This window comes from Pyxicephalus adspersus, chromosome 7 (assembly GCF_032062135.1).
Source record: "Pyxicephalus adspersus chromosome 7, UCB_Pads_2.0, whole genome shotgun sequence".
Taxonomy (NCBI): domain Eukaryota; kingdom Metazoa; phylum Chordata; class Amphibia; order Anura; family Pyxicephalidae; genus Pyxicephalus; species Pyxicephalus adspersus.
Window position 1 is genome coordinate 21114432 of NC_092864.1, and position 19919 is coordinate 21134350.

The following is a 19919-nucleotide window of genomic DNA, read 5'->3' on the forward strand; positions in this document are numbered from 1 at the left end:
CTGTTTTTGTAAAGAGGGGATTTAAAATTAAAAATGATTGCCACTTCTTTATTAATGATTCCTATAGTGACTTTTGTAAGGAAGTAATTTATCTGGCTTCCTTACATTGCACTTTGGGACACTGAACTCGTGTGTTTTGCCTGGAACTCCCTTTTTTTTTTTGGTGGTCTGATTATTTACTACAAACAAACATGAGGACATGATTCAGCACTACTAAACACAGGCACTCAGTTCCTCCTTCCTTTCACTGGCCAGTTGCTATGGAAACAGCGGCCATTTTCCTGCTTCGCCTTACGGGGTGTGACTAGGTTTGGTCCCGCTGTCTCCCCGTCGTGTTACGTATTTCCGGAAAGGGCAGACAGCGGCGGACATGGTGAGTGAGCATCTTTCATTTGTCTGAGCCGGGGTTTAGCCGTACACCGCCGCTCACACCACGCTCAGTATGAACCGTTATGTGTCCGGGGTTCCCTGGCAGGACTGTTCTAGTTTCTGGGGCTTGTGTTGCCTACTAAATGCCGGCTGGGGGTTGTGATAGCATAACAAGGCCCAGATATCAGCACAGCAACAAGGGGCGCCCTGAATGTTATGTGCTTCAACTATAATGACAGCGCGTTCTAGGGAGCACCCCTCATACTGCTATGGGAACTGCTTAGTCCTTTCCTGGAAGATCCCCTCAGAAATGTATTGTGTGACTCAGCACCAATCATCTGTGTTATAAATTGTGACAGGGCCTCTTATTATTATTAAACAGTATTTATAAAGCGCCAACATATTACACAGCGCTGTACAAATAGGGGTTGCAAATGACATACAGGCAGTGACACAGGAGGAAGAGGGGACCCTGCCCAGGAGAGCTTACAATCTAAGAGGTGGGGGAAGTATCACACGATAGGAGAGCCTCTTCTACCCAGTGTTGTAACATTAACATTTGTTAGCTCATCACATTGAAGAATCATCAGTTCTGATCTGGTTAGTTGCATTTGATCAGCCTTTCTCTATCTTTGTACCGATGATTGTAATAACACTCAGGCTGATTGTGATTGTAATAACACCCTTGTAATAACACTCAGGTTCCAGGGAATGTTTCTGTAATTACTCTATATACAGCTCACATGGTGTGATGATCAGTGGGAACAATGTCAGCCTTATAGACAGCCAAAAAGATCATCGGTGGCACTGATCTAAGGGGAACAAATTGTTCAAGGATCCTCTGGTTTAGAATCTCTGCATTAGATGATCATTTGATGATACTGCTTCCTGTGTGGCCACCTTGAGATTCTTTTTATCAGGTTTTATAACAACATTTTAGCCCCCCTAATATACATGGGGTGTGTACTATTTAATTTTACTGAAAGCCGAACCCCTCTGAGCTCATCCGATGAGCACTCTGGCCTTTGCAGCTGTAGGTCCCAGCTTGAAATCTCGGCCGGGACACTATCTGCATGGGGTTTGCTGGTTCTCCCTCTGTTTGTATGAGTTTCCTCTGGGTACTTCGGTTTGCTTTAACATTTCCAAAACCCATGTTCCAAAAGAGGAATAGACTGCAGAGATGGAGACATAATCCTCCCTCTGTACAAAGCATTGGTCAGACCACATCTGGAAAATGAAGTCCAGGTAAAAAGGACATTGTGGACTTGGAGAGAGTGCAGGGAAGGGTAACTAAACTAATAAAAGGAATGAGGGGCTTAGCTATGAGGAGAGATTAGCGGAACTGAATCTTTACTCCCTTGAGAAAAGAGACGTTTAAGGGGGGATATGATCACCCTGTATAGATATATAAATGGTCCATATAGAGAATTCTCTTCCCCAATAATCACTTTGAGATCATGACAAAGAACAAGAGGCACTCTTTGCGTCTGGAGGAAAAGAAGTTTAGGCTCCGGATAAGGAAGGGATTCTTCACTGTAAGGTCTGTGAATCCGATCCGGCAGCAGGGGTCGGCAACCCGCAGCTCTTGAGCCTCCTTGTTATGCCTCCCTTCCCTATATACCGTGGCCGGTGTCAACACTTCTGCCACCGGGGTGGGGGGACATTCCCTCCCCTCTGTATGCATTGCTGAAGAGAGTGATTTCCTTTCAGGGGTGTTCCCTCTCCTCTTTATGCATTGCGGGGGAAAGGGATTTCCCTTCAGGGGCGGTCCTGGTGGTGGGCGGAGCCATCAGCATGGTATTTGAGAGAGAGTCCGGCCTAGTGTGCCTTCTTGAACTCCTAAAGTGGCCTTGTAGCTAATAAAGTTTGCTGACCCCTGCTTTAAAGTAAAGATAACAGACCGTTGATCAAGGGAACATCCTATTGCCTTATGGGATCAGTAAGGAATTTTTTTTCCCCTGTTGAAGCAAATTGTACCAGGGTTTTTTGCCCGGGATCAACTATACACAAAGGGTATATATCTAGGATATGTTTATTTCCCTAGTGTTTGAACTTGATGGACTTGTCTTTTTTCATCCTGACTTACTATGTAACTGACTTACTATGTAATGTGAATAGCAGTGCTCAACCCAAAAATTTTTTTGAGCCGAGTGGGAAGAAATTGTAGGCTGGTGGCAGCTCCTGTATTGTGACCGATATCTTCAGTAACCACCCAGAAACAGAAGGGTGGTTACTGAAAAGTGCCAGTGCTGTGCCTGGCTGGGGCTGAACACTGGATAGGTTAATTGGCTTCCCCCCAATTTTACCTTAGCCTGCAATAAAGACATATGAACAAGATAGGGACATTAGGTTGTGAGCCTCTTGAAGGGAAAGTTAGTCACATGACTATGGACTTTGTAAAGTGCTGTGTAATATGTTGTCTATATAAATACTGGATAATAATAATATTGTTATTCAGATAAATGCATTTAAAACCCTGGTTTTCGGGAAGTTGATAGCTGATCTTTGGCTCCCCTACACCCTCCTCTCTATCATTTAAATTAATAAAAGCTTTCACCCAGGTGGTATTGATAAGCGTTTTTCAGGTGTCCAGTAGATCTTGCACCTCAGACCCTTTTTGTATGGCAGCCAGTTGCCTCTGTGAAACACTTGGGCTTCTGTAAATGCCTATTTACTGCTGTGGATATATGGTATGTTTTCCATTACTGTGTGGTTTAGAAGTGGCACTTCACAACCATCAATCTAAACAAGACCTTATTTTATTTATATATTGTCAACATATAAAGCAATGCTGTAGAAAAATTAAAGATTAGGGGGTTGTGTCTGTAGTTGTAATATTACCCTCACGTAGCCTTGAGTTTTTTAAAGGTTTACATGCAGAACTCTTGCGTTGGATCTGGTCTATTGTGTATTGCCTCACATGGGTCATTGTAGATTTACAATGTTCTCCCCAGCCCTTTTGTAGTTGGGCACACCGCCCAACACTTTTCAGTAACCACCTGGGTGTTTTGGGTTGTTCATACGATGTTAGATCACAATAAAGGAGCCACCACCTTTATACAGGGTATTCCTACCCAGAATACTGCAATTGTTTTTTTATGTTGTAACTAGCTACATGTATTATTTGTACAATTGAACTGATTGAAATACTGATTGATCTTCGTTTTTTTCTTTTTAGGGTCAAAGTCAAAGTGGTGGTCATGGGCCTGGCGGAGGCAAGAAAGATGACAAGGTAATAAGCGCCATTGTGTACTTGTGAGACAGGTTTTTTTTCCCCCCAAGAACAAACAACTCAACAGCGCCTGTGAATCCAAACACCAGGATTAAAATGAATGATAAATGGTTTTCTTCCTTTAAATGGTAGTTTTCTTCCTTAGTAAATCTAAAGTTTAAGCAGCAAGGTCAGTTCTGTTTCCTGGTTTCCAAGGTGTACCATACTTTACTCATAGCATGTCCTCATGGTTGTTTTACTATATATTAGTTAATCTGTCCACCATAGGGGGGTTAATCATACATTTTTTTACCTGTGACTAGTAAATATATCTGAGATGTTCACATATCTAAATCCCTTGCCCATTCCTCATATATAAGTTAAAATTGCAGCCAAGGCTTGTTGAATATTTTTAGATTGTGCATTGTGTTGGGTCTCGAGAATAAATGACAGCGTGGTGCTGAAACAATATTTTACATATGTTACATCAGGATAAGAAGAAGAAGTATGAACCACCAGTACCCACACGAGTCGGGAAAAAGAAAAAGAAGACAAAGGGACCTGATGCTGCTAGCAAACTTCCTCTTGGTAAGCACCCCAGTACTATAAAAACACTAAGGAGTGAATGCTGAAAATGGTACTTTTGGTAAAAAACAAAACAAAAAACAAACTATATTTAAAGGGTAAACTTTGGTTTTATTATTTTAGATAAAGTAATAAAGGTTTTAAAGCACTTACAGCTTCTTTTTTTAATTTTTTCTTTTTAAAGGTTTTGTCAATCATTTTATTGGGTTTTTCAAACAGATACAACAAAATACAAAAAACAAACAATACTGATGCAAGGTAATATCACATGTAAACTAAGGGTGTTCGCCAGAAAACAGAGTATAGGACATTGGATACTCACGTAAAAAATGTAGACCTCATGTGCCTAATAATATTCCCTTCATGAACATAGTATCACCTGCATACAGCAATGTGAGCAATAATATACAACCACATAGGGGTACATTCTTGGCGCACTCAGAAAACCTGAAAAACCAATGTAACCCAGGATTGGTAATAACAAAAAAAAGGGGTTGGGGGTGGAAGAAAGCGAAACATGAAAAGGGGGGGGGGGGATAATGGGGAAAGGGAGGGAATAAGTAATATAAACCAAATCAACAGATCGGCCCACGGGGGTGTGGGTAGTCTTTCCAAAGATTTTAACAAAAGCATCTTTGTTTTTTTCTTTGGGTGACAGTTGCATATAAGAGAAAACTTTTTTTATTATCAGTTTAAAAACATTTTTTTACACCACCTGTTCTTATCTGCATGTTTCAGGTGCAGTTTCTTTGTGTTATTACTTGTGTTACCAGGAAGCTTTAGTTGAATGCATGTTTTGCTGGTAATGCATCAAAGATGCTGCCAGAAGTACCATTCCTTATGTGTGCGCACCTAAACTATGCAGTTGTGAGGGAAGCCTACTGCTGCTGAAATGACCTTGATGTAGTAATGACAAACGGCATCATTTAAAAAGGTACCAAATGCTTTCTTGCATTGGTGATATCAAAAGTTACAGTTGCTAAATAACATGATGGAAAATTTTGGAGCAAAACTAATTTTTTTTTTTCTTTTTAAAAATTGTGATCACAGAGGTCATGAAGGGACAGGTTTGCAGAAGGGACTAGCAATGTCAAAGAAATGTATACTTAAACCTACAGTAATGTTGTTAATCAGTATTAAGTTTTATGAACACGTCTTTGATTCTCTTGCAGTAACACCACACACACAATGTAGACTAAAGGTACTGAAAATGGAAAGAATTAAAGATTACCTCCTCATGGAAGAAGAGTTCATCAGAAATCAGGAGCAGATGAAGCCTCTGGAGGAAAAGCAAGAGGTGAGGGGACTATGTAGCAGTGGTATTTGACCATAGGGAGCCTAAAACCCAAAAACCACCCAAAAGAAAAAAAACAAAAAATACCTTCAATCCCGCAGAGCAGTCGATCTGTCCGGAGGGTCCTTCCATCGGGTCCCACGTTGTTTTAGCATCCGTCTTCAGACTGGTGTGCTAGGTGTTGCCATCTTCTCTCTGTTCTTCCAGTTTCTTCTACCTATGTCACCCGACTCAGGTGCGAGATCGGGTGACGTAGATAGGAACAAAACTTGCCGTTCCCACTGTGCATGCGTGAGATTGGAAACTTCTTTCCCTTTTTGCTGAAAGGCCTCATGCTCCGAGATGCTTGGGCATGCGCAAAAGGAGCAGCCAAAAGCCTTCTTGGATGCGTGACATAGGTATCCTGGGAGGCTCTGTGCTCCCATTCATTCTCGATGGCCTAGGCGATTCTGAGTTTAGCTAGGCTTTAACAAAGGGATGAAATGGGCTTTTAATTTGGACATATTGTGAGTTTTACACTGTTCCCATTACAAGCTGCAACAAGTCAGATAATGCCTGCCTAATTTTCTGCATTCTCTAGTCTCTTTCTCACAGCCTTTCTGTTGCTCAACCCCTCCATTCATTCCTTGGATTACATTTCTTTCAGTCATAGAACATCTCTTGTGGGCATTACATAGGGAAGACTGACATCCACATATCAAGTCATTTTTATATTTGTGTAAATCCTCCCAGTAGCCAGCCCACTGTTTCATTAGGGCAGATGGCTTCTGAGAGGTGTACTGAGACATGGTGCTGGGATGTTTCCATGAAATTATGTACAGCCAGTCCTTCATACTTAACATCGTCATCCTGCATTGCATAGAGATGCACACTACCAGGTGATGGCATTAAGGAGTTTAATGCATGGAAGTAAATTGGGAAGATTTTCTTTTTCAATGAAAAAGAGAAACCAAGGAAGGCAAATATAGCAGACTAAACAACAGCTTTAAAAGTATCTGAATCTACGTAACATTTAGGTCTGTATCAGTATTGTATAACTTAAAACAAATAACTTTTGTTACTTTGCCCTATCAGGAAGAGAGGTCCAAGGTGGATGACCTGCGGGGAACCCCTATGTCTGTGGGCACATTAGAGGAGATTATTGATGACAACCATGCCATAGTTTCCACATCTGTGGGGTCTGAACACTACGTCAGCATCCTGTCATTTGTAGATAAAGACCTGCTGGAACCAGGTTGCTCCGTCTTATTGAACCACAAGGTAAGCCATTGAATTGTGTGGTATAATAGAACAGTTTTATGGGATAACTGAAGAGACAGACTTTGTCTATAATCTTTAAGATATTTATAACCCCTGCACTTAGAAGTGAGAATTATTCGGTTTCCAATTTCAGAAAAAAACAAAGTTTTTGCTTATTTATGAGATTTATGTACTGTCTGATGTGAGATCATGTGCCGTACAATACACCTCTTTTACATAACCTTCATGTGTATACTTTTCCTTTGAAATATTCTAATTCATCATTCAGGTGCATGCAGTAATTGGTGTTCTTATGGATGACACGGACCCTCTGGTCACTGTCATGAAAGTAGAAAAAGCCCCTCAGGAGACGTACGCTGATATTGGTGGTTTGGACAATCAGATTCAAGAAATTAAGGTACGATTTCTAACCTATCAATGCTAACTAATATGAAATGATATGTATATCATAAATACCCAGCATTTTAAGCACAAAAACCAAACCTAATTATCAAATGTTATTATATCATTGTAGTAATATATTATAAATTTATATTGTTTTTAAGAAAAATGTGAAATCCTAATATAAAAACAAGCGGCTTATGTAACATAATATGTAAATTAGGGGAGATGATGACTGGGTAGAAAGCAGGGAAAATAGCACTGGTCTCTACCTTATTCTTGTATTTAGTTGTAGATGCTTGAACTTGTGTGCGTGTATAAGTCTGGGCAGCACGGTGGTTCAGAGGTTAGCACTCTGGCCTTTGCATGTCCCAGTTTCAAATCCTGTCCAGGGTGCTATTTGCATGCATTTTTTCCCCGTGTTTCTGTGGGTTTCCTCCCACATTCCAAAAACATGTGATTAGGTTATTTGGCTTTCCCCCCAAAATGACTTTAAATAGTATTATTAAGACATAATACTATGGTAGGGATATTAGTTTGTGATGCCCTTTGAGGAACAGCTGGTGACATGACTATAGACTTTGTAAAGCATTGGTTCCCAACGTTTTCTAGCTCGTGGACCATTAAATTCACTGGCTCCTGACCATGCATCACTCCAGAGTGATGCCCCAGAGTGATGTCATGATGCCAGAACCCGCCCACTCTTCCAGAGCCGGCAGTTTGTGTCTGCACCTCCCTGAGCCGTTGGTCCGGTCCGTACAGGGGACATGGTCTGCAGCCTTGGGGAGTGCGTTGGCCAGAGCTGTAGCCACTGGTCAGACTAGTGGGCTGGGGGTTGGGGACCCCTGTTGTAAAGCACTGGGTATGTATACAATATTATTAATAAGTCTGTGTCGACTGTTGTATAAAAACATTGGCACCATTGGTGTGCATTTTCTACACTAAAAATGTTTTATTTGAAAGATAACTGGTAATGTTTACAGTTTAATGAATTGACTATCTTAATGGCAATTAAGATGGGGACATCTAGTGACATTTGCACTTTATGGACTTCGTAAAATGCTGCATAATATGTCTGCACTTTATAAAAAAAAAATAATAATTATGATTATGTTAATTATGTGTTTTAGGAGTCTGTAGAGCTTCCACTTACCCATCCAGAGTATTACGAAGAGATGGGTATCAAACCACCCAAAGGTGTCATCTTGTACGGTCCTCCAGGCACAGGAAAAACCCTTCTTGCCAAGGCTGTAGCCAACCAAACATCAGCCACTTTCCTGCGAGTGGTGGGCTCTGAGCTAATCCAAAAATACCTCGGTGATGGACCCAAACTTGTGCGGGAGCTGTTTAGAGTGGCTGAAGAACATGCGCCATCCATTGTATTTATTGACGAGATAGATGCGATTGGCACTAAAAGGTACAAAAATGTTCATTAAGCACTTTATATTATTGAGATCATGACAAGGAAAAAAGATAAATGGCAAAATAATGTTTAGATTTGTAGGTAATGGTTTTTAGTTGCACGTTGTAATGTTTCGCATCAGGCCTTTAATCATGTAAAAGTAAGAAAATCTGTAATACAGGGAGGAGCCAGTGCCTGGTTTCATTTCTTCATTATCAGCCTGTAACCAAAAAATAGCTAATGGGGAGCCAAACTCTAGGCAAACAAACCTTAATGCAAGTAATGTTACTACTTGAATCTCCTTTAAGTCACTTGTACATCAGACCGAGAGTGAGAAAAACAGCCAGAGAAGGAGCTCGCTTTATTGCATTGGGGTCAGCAGAAGCAGCTTCTGTATTTATAGGCTTGGGATTCCTTTGAGCAACAATTGTACCAGTTTATGATTTTGTTTTTTACAGATTGGTTATTAAGGATCATTAATCAAAACCCTGATCGCAGAGCACACAAGTCACTTTTGGCCTAATTTTATTTTGTAGATACGATTCCAACTCTGGAGGAGAGAGAGAAATTCAGAGAACCATGTTAGAGCTTTTGAACCAACTGGATGGATTCGACTCTCGAGGAGATGTAAAAGTTATAATGGCCACCAACAGGATAGAAACCCTGGACCCGGCCTTAATTAGACCAGGTACTGCCTACTGCTTCTTTACCTATTACTTCTATGACCTGTGCTCAATGTAGATTATCTTCCGAAGTTTAGAGACAGATGGACAGCAAGCTTGTTAAACTGGGGCTCTTCACTTATCCTTTGGACATAACATCCTTCCTTAGTACAAAAGGAGATTAGTGATAAAAAACACCTCAGATAGTAGCCTGCAACGCCTAGGTGATGGTTTGGAGTCTTGGGCCTTTCAGAAAGATCCTGGGAGAGCTCAGGTCCCCAAATCTTAAGAGGCGTTTCCGTCATAGTGCAGGAAATTTTTTTTGCAAGTTTTGTGACCCCCAACATTGCCAGAAAACCACAGGTCATATCACCATAACCTGACTGCCATGGACAGAAGCCAAGGTGTAAGACAGGAAAATGTTTAACTTTTCTACCAGGGTTTGAATATAATTACAGTGTATTACTGCATTTTAATCCAAAAGTGTTATCTTCATGACAAGGAGATGCAGTGCAATATTTTCACCAGTTAAAAAGATTTTATTTATGAATTTTATCTTCAGTGGAAAAATATTAGGGATATTTGTTTTTTTTCTGACAAAGCCTAACAAATTTTCTTAGCAGCAGAGCTCATTAGTTGTATAAGGATTGTTGGATTCAGAATTTCTTAAGGCTTATAAAAATATTTTCATTTCTACTGTTCGTTCTAGGTCGTATCGACCGAAAAATTGAGTTCCCTCTGCCTGATGAGAAGACCAAGAGGAGAATTTTCCAGATACACACCAGCCGTATGACCTTGGCAGATGATGTTACATTGGATGACCTAATCTTGGCAAAAGATGACCTGTCAGGGGCAGATATAAAGGTATGGCTATTTTTTTTTTTTAGCCTGTTTTTTGTTGATATAGTCCTCTGTTCTGTGGAGGAGGGGGGTGGAGAACCAGTGATCAGTATGGCTTCCCTTCACTTCTATTGCAGACGTTCATTGTCTGTTGTTCAGATCCATAAACAATGTGAGGCAAGCTCTGTATATGTCATATTATTGCCCGAGAACAGCCCCACAGTTTGTATCGAGCTACAATCATCTGACATATGTGCATAGCCTTGATCTCCATCAAGTACATAAGATATTTCTTGTTTACAGATAATTGCATACATCCAATCATAATACTGATTGATTTTTGGGGCAAGGAAATTTGTCTGTCTGCTTTAGATACAAGGCTGTATAATGCTGGGTATGTTCTTGGTACTTATAAAACTTAGATGGCTTTTAGGTTGTCGGACATTCAGTGAAAAGATACTGTATGCAATCCCCTATTTAATGTACAGTGCTGTTTAATATGTTGGCGCTATATAGATCCTGTTTGTTAATATTAATATTTATTGACAGTGGTCTAGCAAACAAGTTTTATTGTTGAGATAACAAACAAAATAACAATAAGAGATTTTCTATGAAGCAGTAGCTCCAATACTACAGAATCCCCTCATGCTGCTCACAGTAGCAAAGATGGAAGATGGTGGCAGAAGCCAAGTGACGCATATAGCTGCTCCTTCGTCCTGGTTCATTCCTAGCTGAGGGCAGTAATTTTACCCTAGATGACTTCCATTAATTAAACGTAATTGTCAGAAAGGCTGAGAAAAAAAAAAACAATTGTATTTTTTAAATGAACCCATTGAGGAGATTCTCCTTTATTTTTTTATAGTTGCAACATTAATTAAGGCCCTCCAGTCCTCTTGACAATCTGCAGAGTTTTCAATTTCCCTTTATTTTCTTAGGTCTGCAGTGGTCCCTAGGGCAATGGAAATTGTGAAACTTTGGGGACACAAACAGGAGTATTATTGTAACCCAACCACACACTATTCAGAGTTAGGAAGGAAAAAAGTATTTGCATTAAATGTACAGGTCGTTAGGTGATATTATCTCTTATAGTGAGTATCTTGGTACGTGCCAACCCCTATGTAAACATTGCTGTTTGGATTACAGCATCATTTTTTTCTAAACCATGATTCTAAATGTAGTGTGCTAGGTGCACTCTAGCTACTTTTTTCCTGTTGATTGCCTATTTAAATGCTATATTGCCTGTCAAAAAAACAAAAAAAAAAAAAAACTTTTTTTCTTGTTTCACGAACAATAACTTGGAACTAGTTCTATTTTAACCTTTACTATAAAACAAACATAAACCACAACAATGTGTATAGCTCTCCTCTAAGTCCCGTGTTTCTCTTGTCTCCACAGGCTATATGTACAGAGGCTGGCCTAATGGCCTTGCGTGAGAGGAGAATGAAAGTCACTAATGAAGATTTTAAGAAATCTAAAGAAAATGTCCTGTACAAGAAACAAGAAGGCACCCCGGAGGGCCTCTATCTCTAACCTTATTTTCTGAATGTTTTTTTTTTTTTTCACTGGGTATGGGAAATTGTTATTGTATGTTTAGCTGGCTTTGTTCAGGCCCTCAAGGCACCGTAATCGGCCTCCCCTTGGCTAAAACATCTGTTCATCTGTGTATGGTGGATATGTAATGGGACACATCAGAGATACCTGGCTGTCATTTACCACTGGAGGGCGCTAAATAAACCTGTATAAAACCAAAAAATTAGGTCGGCTGTTTGTGTGGAGTACAGGCTGATGTCTTTGATACAGTTATGTAGTCGATCATTATATGTTTAGAGTGCCTGTGCCAGTCTTAATAATCTTTATAGCCATGGCTACACTGGCTGCTTTTTATTAGGAAAATATTACAAGCTAACAATGACATCTAGCTTGCTGGGTAATGCATTTCCTACTATGGGGTAGCAGCTCACTGTCTTTTTCCCAGTTTCCTTACATTGTCACCTTGTCTTCACGAGTAAAAACATCTCTTTCAACACACACATTCGTTTTTACCTTTGGGAAACCTGCCCTGGCATATGCCATGCATCTATTAATGGAGTACATATAGACATCAATTATCTACAAAATAGCCTGAGATCAGCTGCACAAAGGAAAAAAAAAAGAAAATATGTAGAATTTTTGTCAGGTTTTTATGACTGTCTGTACCCCTCCTAGGGACCACTGTCAAGCCAGAATCTAAAAATCACATTTTTATGTTCACTTTTACATTGTTCAGAAACAAGAAAATGCTTTCAGTCCTGATGAGGTCTGTCTGAGACGATTTTCTTGTGCTTCTTGTTGTCTTGAGACTGGAAGTGAAAGAAAACCTTAACAAAACACAAACCATAAACATTCCCTACTTTGTCCAAAAATGTCTTTGGCTTTGCTATTCAATATCTCTGTTAGGGGATCTATGTTTGGGAATACCTCTCCTACAACGATGAGCAAAAAAATGGTCTCCTAAGACATGAGCTGATGCACCTCTGAGCGTCAATCACAAAAAGCTAAAAGATTTGACAAAATGAGTTGTCTATTTATATTGTGTAAAATGCTGCCATCCAGTGTTCACTTGGGGGTAATACAGCACTTTTTTTTTTCCCCAAATCACTCTATGGACCGTTCTGTGCTCAGTCTGCTAAAGTGACTGTCACACTTTTGCTAGTAATCTTTTATGTATATAATTGAAAGTAATGTTTCTACATTTTACAGTCAAATATTTGGATTACTGTATTTATATTTATAGATTCCACAGTATAGTACTAAGAAAAGATACCTTCAAATTTGTTTAAAACCAGATAGGAACAGGAAAAAGCTACTTTAGTTCACTTGGTGTGGACAAAATGCCAAACTGGAAGAACCTGGGATCAGCAAAGGCCATATAAAATATATTTTCAATCCAGAGACATAAGACAACCTTCTCTTTACCTACCGTATTTTTCGCCATATAAGACACTCCGGAATATAAGACGCACCCAATTTTAAAGGAGGAAAATCTAGAAAAAAAAGATTCTGAAAGATTATTCCCCTTCTGATCACTCATGTGCCATTCATACCGGTATTCCCCTTCTGATCACTCATGTGCCATTCAAATTCCCCTTCTGATCACTCTGTGCCATTCAAATTCCCCTTCTGATCACTCTGTGCCGTTCTTACCTTTTTTTCCACTGTACGGCAGTTAGGGCAGGGATCAGCAGGGGGCGCTCTGCCGGCTTCTTTCGCTCTGCACTGCAGCCAGGAGGAGACACGCTGCTGCCAGAGAGGAGAAGATACACACGCAGGATCGGGTATCGGGTGAGTATCTTATTTGAATTATTTTATAACACATTTGTCGTATAAGACGCACCAACTTCCCCCCCCCCAGTTTTGGGGAAGAAAAAGTGCATCTTATACGGCAAAAAATACGGTACTTAAAATACCCCGGTTCCGGGGTTGAAAGAACATCATCATGTGAAGGCTGAAACCACAAATAAATGATGTCAGCAGTGTAGGAGAATATGAGGTCAGGAGTTCCCATCGGAGATTGTCTCCTGACATTGGATAATCTGTTCACATAACAGATACTTTATAGTTGTAATGCAACAGCCTGCGGAATCTCAGGAAGGGAAGATGGCAGCGTTGTCTACTGGTAAAAAAAAAAAAAAAAGTTTTAGGTATTGTTGGATATTTTTGGATTACACATCATTAAAAACCCAAGTATGGGGGTGTTGTTCATGTAGCCCATTTTGTTGTTTTTTGCCCATATAAAATAATGATGGTAGTTAGATACTGTTATAATGACTGAATTGACCTGCGTGTTTTCTGACCAAAATGTTGGACATTGGGTCTGATTTATTAAAGCTTTCCAAGACTGGAGAAAATACACTTTCATTAGTGAAGCCAAACCTGGAATACATCTGCCCCAGGATTGAAAACAATTGCTAACAAATAGCATGGATCACCCAAATTTACAGATGAACGTGTATTTTCTCCAGTTTTGGAGATCTGTCATAGATCAGGCCAATAGACTTCATGAGGGTAGCATGTGGGCCTGACATGTTGTAGTACCTGTGCTCGCAGCCCGGCACCAAGCATCTCGATTAGCAATTGCCAGAGAACAGCAAAATTGGCATGTTTGTCATTGGCACCCTGTTCTCTTCAAGCACATGTGACAGACTTGAAAATGTTTGGAGATGTAGTGGCAATTGTTATGCTGCCTGGAACATCATCCAGTGTCACTGGTTTGGCAGTGGATCAGTAATTATATTGAGGCTGGCATATCTTTGAAGGGCTACACAGTCTTCCACATGCTAACTAATGGTATCCTGATTGCTGTTGGCTTCTCGGATGAAATCCTATGACTTATTGTTAGACCTTAGGCTGGTGCAGTGGGCCTGAGTTCCTTCTGGATGACAGTGCCTGGCCTCATGTAAACAGTTCCTGCATGATGAAGGCATTAAATCCATTACGTTGTTCTTACATTCCACAGATCTGAATCAAATACACTCTAGGACACTATCGTTACTCTGCCTAGTAGTACCACAGACTGTACAGCACCTCACTAATGCCCTGATTCAGGTCTAAAAGAAGATCCACATCTCATCAGAAACATGCCCAGAAATTGTTGGGAACTGGGCCATAATATGAGTTGTGATGAAATTCCTTGCAAGTTTCACCAATCTTTGATTAAATTTTTTAATTTTAGTTTCAGTAAGATTAATTTTGGTTTGACATTGTGGCTGCAAGAGTAAGACTTCATGGTGGAGCTAGAAATTAAAAAAGAAAAAAAAAATGATTTTTTTGCAAGTTGACTACAGTCCTTAGAAACTGCACTACCTGGCAGATGTTACTGTAGTGTGTGTGGGCTAGGTCCCAGAATTACACAGATAAGTACTTGGGTATACAAGATCTCATCACATAAAAGCAGGGTCGTACTTCAGCATATCATGTATCCTAGGGGTCCAAGGACATGTGTTCTGTGTACTAGGATCTAGCAATGTATACTTAGCTCCCCCTGAGGCTCCAGGACATGTGTTCTGTGTACTAGGATCTAGCAATGTATACTTAGCTTCCCTAGAGGTACCTGGACATTTGTTCTGTGTACTAGGGTCTAGCAAAGTATACTTAGCTCCTCCTGAGTTTCCTGGGCATGTGTTCTGCATACTGGCATTTAGCTATGTATACTTGGCTCCCCCTGAGGGGCTTGGGCATGTGTTTCACATACCAGGGACTAGCAATGTATATTTAGCTCGCCATGAGCGGACCTAGGTATGTGTTCTGTGTACTGGGATCTAGCATTCTATACTTAGCTCCCCCTGAAGGGCCTTGACATGTGTTCTGGTTACTAGGATCTAGCAATATATACTTAGCTTCTCCTGAGGCTCCAGGGAATATTAGGGTCTAGCAATGTATACATAGTCACCCCTTAGTGGACCTAGGTATGTGTTTTGTGTACTGGGATCTAGCATTATATACTTGGCTCCCACTGAAGGGCCAGGGCATGTGTTCTGCATACTAGGGTCTAGCAATGAGTACTTAGGTCTTACTGAGCGGTCCTGGGCATATGTACCACATACTAAGGTCTAACAACATTTACTTATTTCCTTGCACTTATGTGTATGCTGAGGAAGGAGGAACAAACGTTTCCATTTACTGAATAATTTCAGCTGTTTAAAGACCGCCAAAATTTTTATTGGTTGCTAATAAAAAATAAATAAAAAAAAAAAAAAAAGACCGCCAAAAATTGCCAGAATGGACAACTACCACCTGATATACATGGCCTGATTTTGTAACAATCCTCAATATGAATTTATTAACTGTGTCAAGGTCAGATAAAATTATGCTGAATAGATATCCCAGTGGCATGGGATGAAGTACATGTCTCCATCCCCAGAACTGAGCTTGCTTATATTCTGCAAGCATCAACCATCCTATAATTTATGTGCACTGTCCAAACTCAACATATTTTACAGTCCTCTTTCCACTATGAAAAACATGTCAGCTCTCATCTGCTTCAAATCAATGAGCCAGGCAGCCTGCCATTGTTTTGGTATTTTATAAAAATGCCATCGATACACATGCTCTGGAAATTCACCACTTAAGTCCTAAGTGGGGTATTTCTGCGAGATGGATCGCTGGTTAAAATGACAGCATCTGTTTGCTTGTATACATTTACTTATAATTCTTCCCCTGGTAATTAGGCGGGGAGCTGGGTGAGTAATAACCAGCTGTTTGAATTAGCGAGCAGTAAACACAGCTATTTGATCTGTGAAGGAGCTGCCGCTGCCAGGGTCGGGAGCGGAAAATATAAAGACAGCTGTTGGAAATGTAAAATCGCAAAACAAAAGACAAATTGCAGACACAGTCACAGCCGACGAAGCTCTGTACTACGTTTTCAGACGCGATGGCGTGACTATTTATGGATTGTTACAATGGAGGCGGTTTGATGGCAGCTGGGTAATTTCCCTTACCTGCAGAAGGATGATATTTAAATAAACAGGTCACACTATTGTGTTAGAGCTACCGACGTGTGAAAAAGTATGTACACTCCATGGAAATGATGGACTATTTCAACAAGCAGACATACTCGTAGGACCACATTTACCCAGTGCCTGCAGGAAAAAAGGAGATGAGCTTGAATACGTGCAAAATTCCCCATTTCACTTATTGAAAAAAAAAATTTATTGAGTAAGAAATAGATGTAATGGTGTATTGTGTGGAATAAAAAAAGGACACCCTTGGCCCCATAAACTAGTATTGCCTACTTTATGTGCAGACATTCTTTCACACATCTTTGCAAAATTCCTTTAGTTACAATATATTTGTGGGTTTACTTCCCTAAACATTTTATTAGGATTCAAGGCATGGCTATGACTAGGCCAGTCCATAACTCTACAAATTCCTTTTTTTGAGCCATTCCTTGGTGGATTTGCTAATGCACTTTAGGTCATTTTGTGTTGAAAGATTCCTTTGCTTTATCATCAACCTGTGCACAGAAGAGTACACATTCTAATCAAGCACACTTTGATATGATGCAAAGTTCATAGTTATCCTGTAACTGCAAGCTGGCCAGACCCTAAAGCAATAACATTTTCATCCCCATGCTTCACAGTTGGCATGAGGTTCTTTTTATTAAAATACTGACTTTGGTTAGCACCAAAATATGTCTACTATTAGTGGAGCCAGCTCAGTCTTTGGTTGATGAGACTATAGCCCATTGTTGCAGAAAGCCTGGTCTTTGTCTAGAACTGTAGTATTGATATTGTTATTCTTTTTGGACAGGGAAAGTTTTAACTGGTGTGATATCTTTCTGATTGTAGATACATGCACTTTGACTCCCTGCAGATCCTTTAATATAATCTTAGGTTTCCTCTCTATCTCTATTAGCATCATTCAGCTTTTGGTCTACTTGGCTGGCCTGTCCTAGACAAGTCATTTGAAATCTATACCACTTTTAGAATACTTTCCATACAGTGCAAAAAGTCGTTTAAATAATTAGCCAATCTTTTTTTTTTTTTAAATCCCTTGCTACTTTTTTTACGTCCCTAGAATGCTCCTTTGAACTTGAGATTTTTATTAGGATGTACTTATCTTTTCACATTGTATGTGTTCTGGAGCCTTGACAAGCAATGGCCGAATGCTTCACTACAGGGTCACATACCTAAATGACAGATTTTGTAAAAATCTTTAAAAAACCGGCTTTTCATTGGTTTTTAAAGAGTCAACCCAAAGCATAACATATTCATCACTAGTCATTCATCACATCTCAATTGTTAGCAAATAGGTATATATGGTTCAAAAGACTATGGCCCTGATTTATGAAAGCTCTTTAAGGCTGGGGAGAATACACTTTCATCAGTGAACCTGGGTGATCCAGCAAACCTGGAATGGATTTCCTAAAAAGCATTTGCTATTTGTTAGCAAATGTTTTAAATCCTGGACCAGCTCCATTCCAGGTTTGCTGGATCACCCATGTTCACTGATGAAAGCGTATCCTCTACAGTCTTGGTATAAAGCTGTTTTGCTGGACACAGTAAATTTGCCATGATGTGCAAATATGCTGTTTTTAGTGGGGAAACTGATGCCATTTACCCCTTAATAAATAGGATCCTGATAAAGACCACACAGTCTCACCTTCATAGCAGTAAGCTGACCATACACAAAACAAATTTTCAGGCAGTTTGCCAAATTTAAAACCTAAAATAAATGAATAGCTCATCAAAAAGAAAGAGCAGAAAAAAAAAAAAGGGAATGTATATCTTATATAAATAGGTCGTCTACATTATGTAAGGTAAAAAATTTAGTTTAGATCCCCTTTAACTAGTATAGAGCCCATGTATTTAGGATGGTAACTCCTTTAAAGTCCACTAGGGTTAGCACAAAGATTTTAACTTTTGATCCCATATCCAATACAATAAAATAACCAGATGTAAAGTGAATCTGCAGGAAATGCAGGAGCCTTGTCCCCCTAGACTAGTCCTTATCCCTATACCCACCAACAGTATGCTAAATAGAACCTAACCCAAATGAATACACACAGTGCCCATTTCCCACTGTAAAATGACTGCACTTCCAAGAGGGGTAGACTTTTTATTTTAATACCATCATGCAATATCCTGTAATTGCAAGGAGCAAGTGTAATGACTGTGATGTCTTTATCAACCTGTTCTCCGCAGTTTGTTTTTAGCATGGCCATCTGCTGCTCTGAAAGTGGAAGTTGCTACGTTTTACAAATCGCAAAGTCAAGTCCTTTTTTGTGTTCTTTTTTTCTTCTTTTCTTTTTTTTTAACATCATACATTTTGCTCAAGGCTTGTTTTTTTTGTAGTGGAAACTTTAATTGGTTTGTTCTCAGCATTATTATCTCCATTATACATCTTATCTACTGTGTGATATCAATTAAAGAAAATAGAAGTTTACCTAGCCTCTGACATATCATTTGTAGTAAGTGTATTCATGTAGTACAAGTAATGTGTAGGCGCTAAGCAGGTCTACCGCCATTGTTGTGCTCTGATTGATGTGTACATTACTTCTGAACAAGTTTTTCCTGAAAGAAAGCGATCTGAATCCTGTTTGGATGTGTTTAGGACACAACATGTGTACTTTTATTCAAGGTTCACCAACATTTCCGATTGTTTCCATTGAGAAGAGGAAATAGGTTGGGTATGATCAACCTGCAGTTTATTTTACTTTGGATTCACTTTAGATCCAATCATTTTTAACAGAAGTAAAAATTGCCCCTATTTACCATCCCAAACTGGAGCTCTTTTAGGTATTTATTACCTCTCACAGTGGCTGCAATAGTCTTAGTCTGCTTACTGCAATTTCTGCAGTGCTGCAATGGGCGATTGGTAGGTGTGCAAAACCCTCCCTGTGACTTTTCCATGGGGCTAGATGCAAGAAGTTCTTATGAAACAAAACCATAGCATTTGATGGTTCCTATCAAGCATTGTGTTGCATTCCTGTAACGTGTTTAATGCATGAACTTTTAGAATTGTAATAAATATACTAGCAATACTGGTTATTATTTCTCCAATGAATATGTGTGAATGAAAGGACCCAATTGATTGGTCTATATGATTTTGTTTGAAACAGCTGAAACTCGGCATTTAGCAGTCATTAATCAAGCTGTAGACACACTAGATAGACAAAGATGAAGCTGTGCAAAATAAAAGGAATTTATGTAATGGATGCTATCTTTCTACTGCAATATTTCCTGATTTGTGAATATGAGAAAGAATTGTACATTGTTATTAACATTGTCAGTATTTGTAATATTATTTGATTCCAAAGAACTTTGCTTCAATAACCTAGTTTTAATCTATATATTTTACATAACTATATATATTGATAGATTGTAAGCTCTTCTGGGCAGGGACCTCTCCTCCACTGCCACTGTATAATGTGTTGGT

The 19919-nt window shown here is 39.6% G+C and overlaps 1 protein-coding gene across 1 annotated transcript; it reads left to right on the top strand.

The window, feature by feature from the left end:
- The first annotated feature begins 276 nt into the window (after positions 1 to 276).
- On the top strand, positions 277 to 11757 carry PSMC1 (proteasome 26S subunit, ATPase 1). The gene is made up of 10 exons (XM_072417801.1): positions 277 to 373; positions 3548 to 3601; positions 4072 to 4168; positions 5338 to 5462; positions 6534 to 6719; positions 6988 to 7116; positions 8231 to 8517; positions 9039 to 9190; positions 9874 to 10028; positions 11400 to 11757. The coding sequence occupies exons 1-10, from the start codon at positions 371 to 373 to the stop codon at positions 11532 to 11534; spliced, it is 1323 nt and encodes a 440-aa protein (XP_072273902.1). The 5' UTR covers positions 277 to 370; the 3' UTR covers positions 11535 to 11757.
- Positions 11758 to 19919: the final 8162 nt, after the last annotated feature.

Bases quoted from the DNA above. Each gene is read 5' to 3' on its own strand.
- PSMC1 (XM_072417801.1), top strand. The intron at 4,169-5,337 runs GTAAGCACCCCA...ATTCTCTTGCAG, and splicing joins TGCTAGCAAACTTCCTCTTG to TAACACCACACACACAATGT. The intron at 5,463-6,533 runs GTGAGGGGACTA...TTGCCCTATCAG, and splicing joins CTCTGGAGGAAAAGCAAGAG to GAAGAGAGGTCCAAGGTGGA.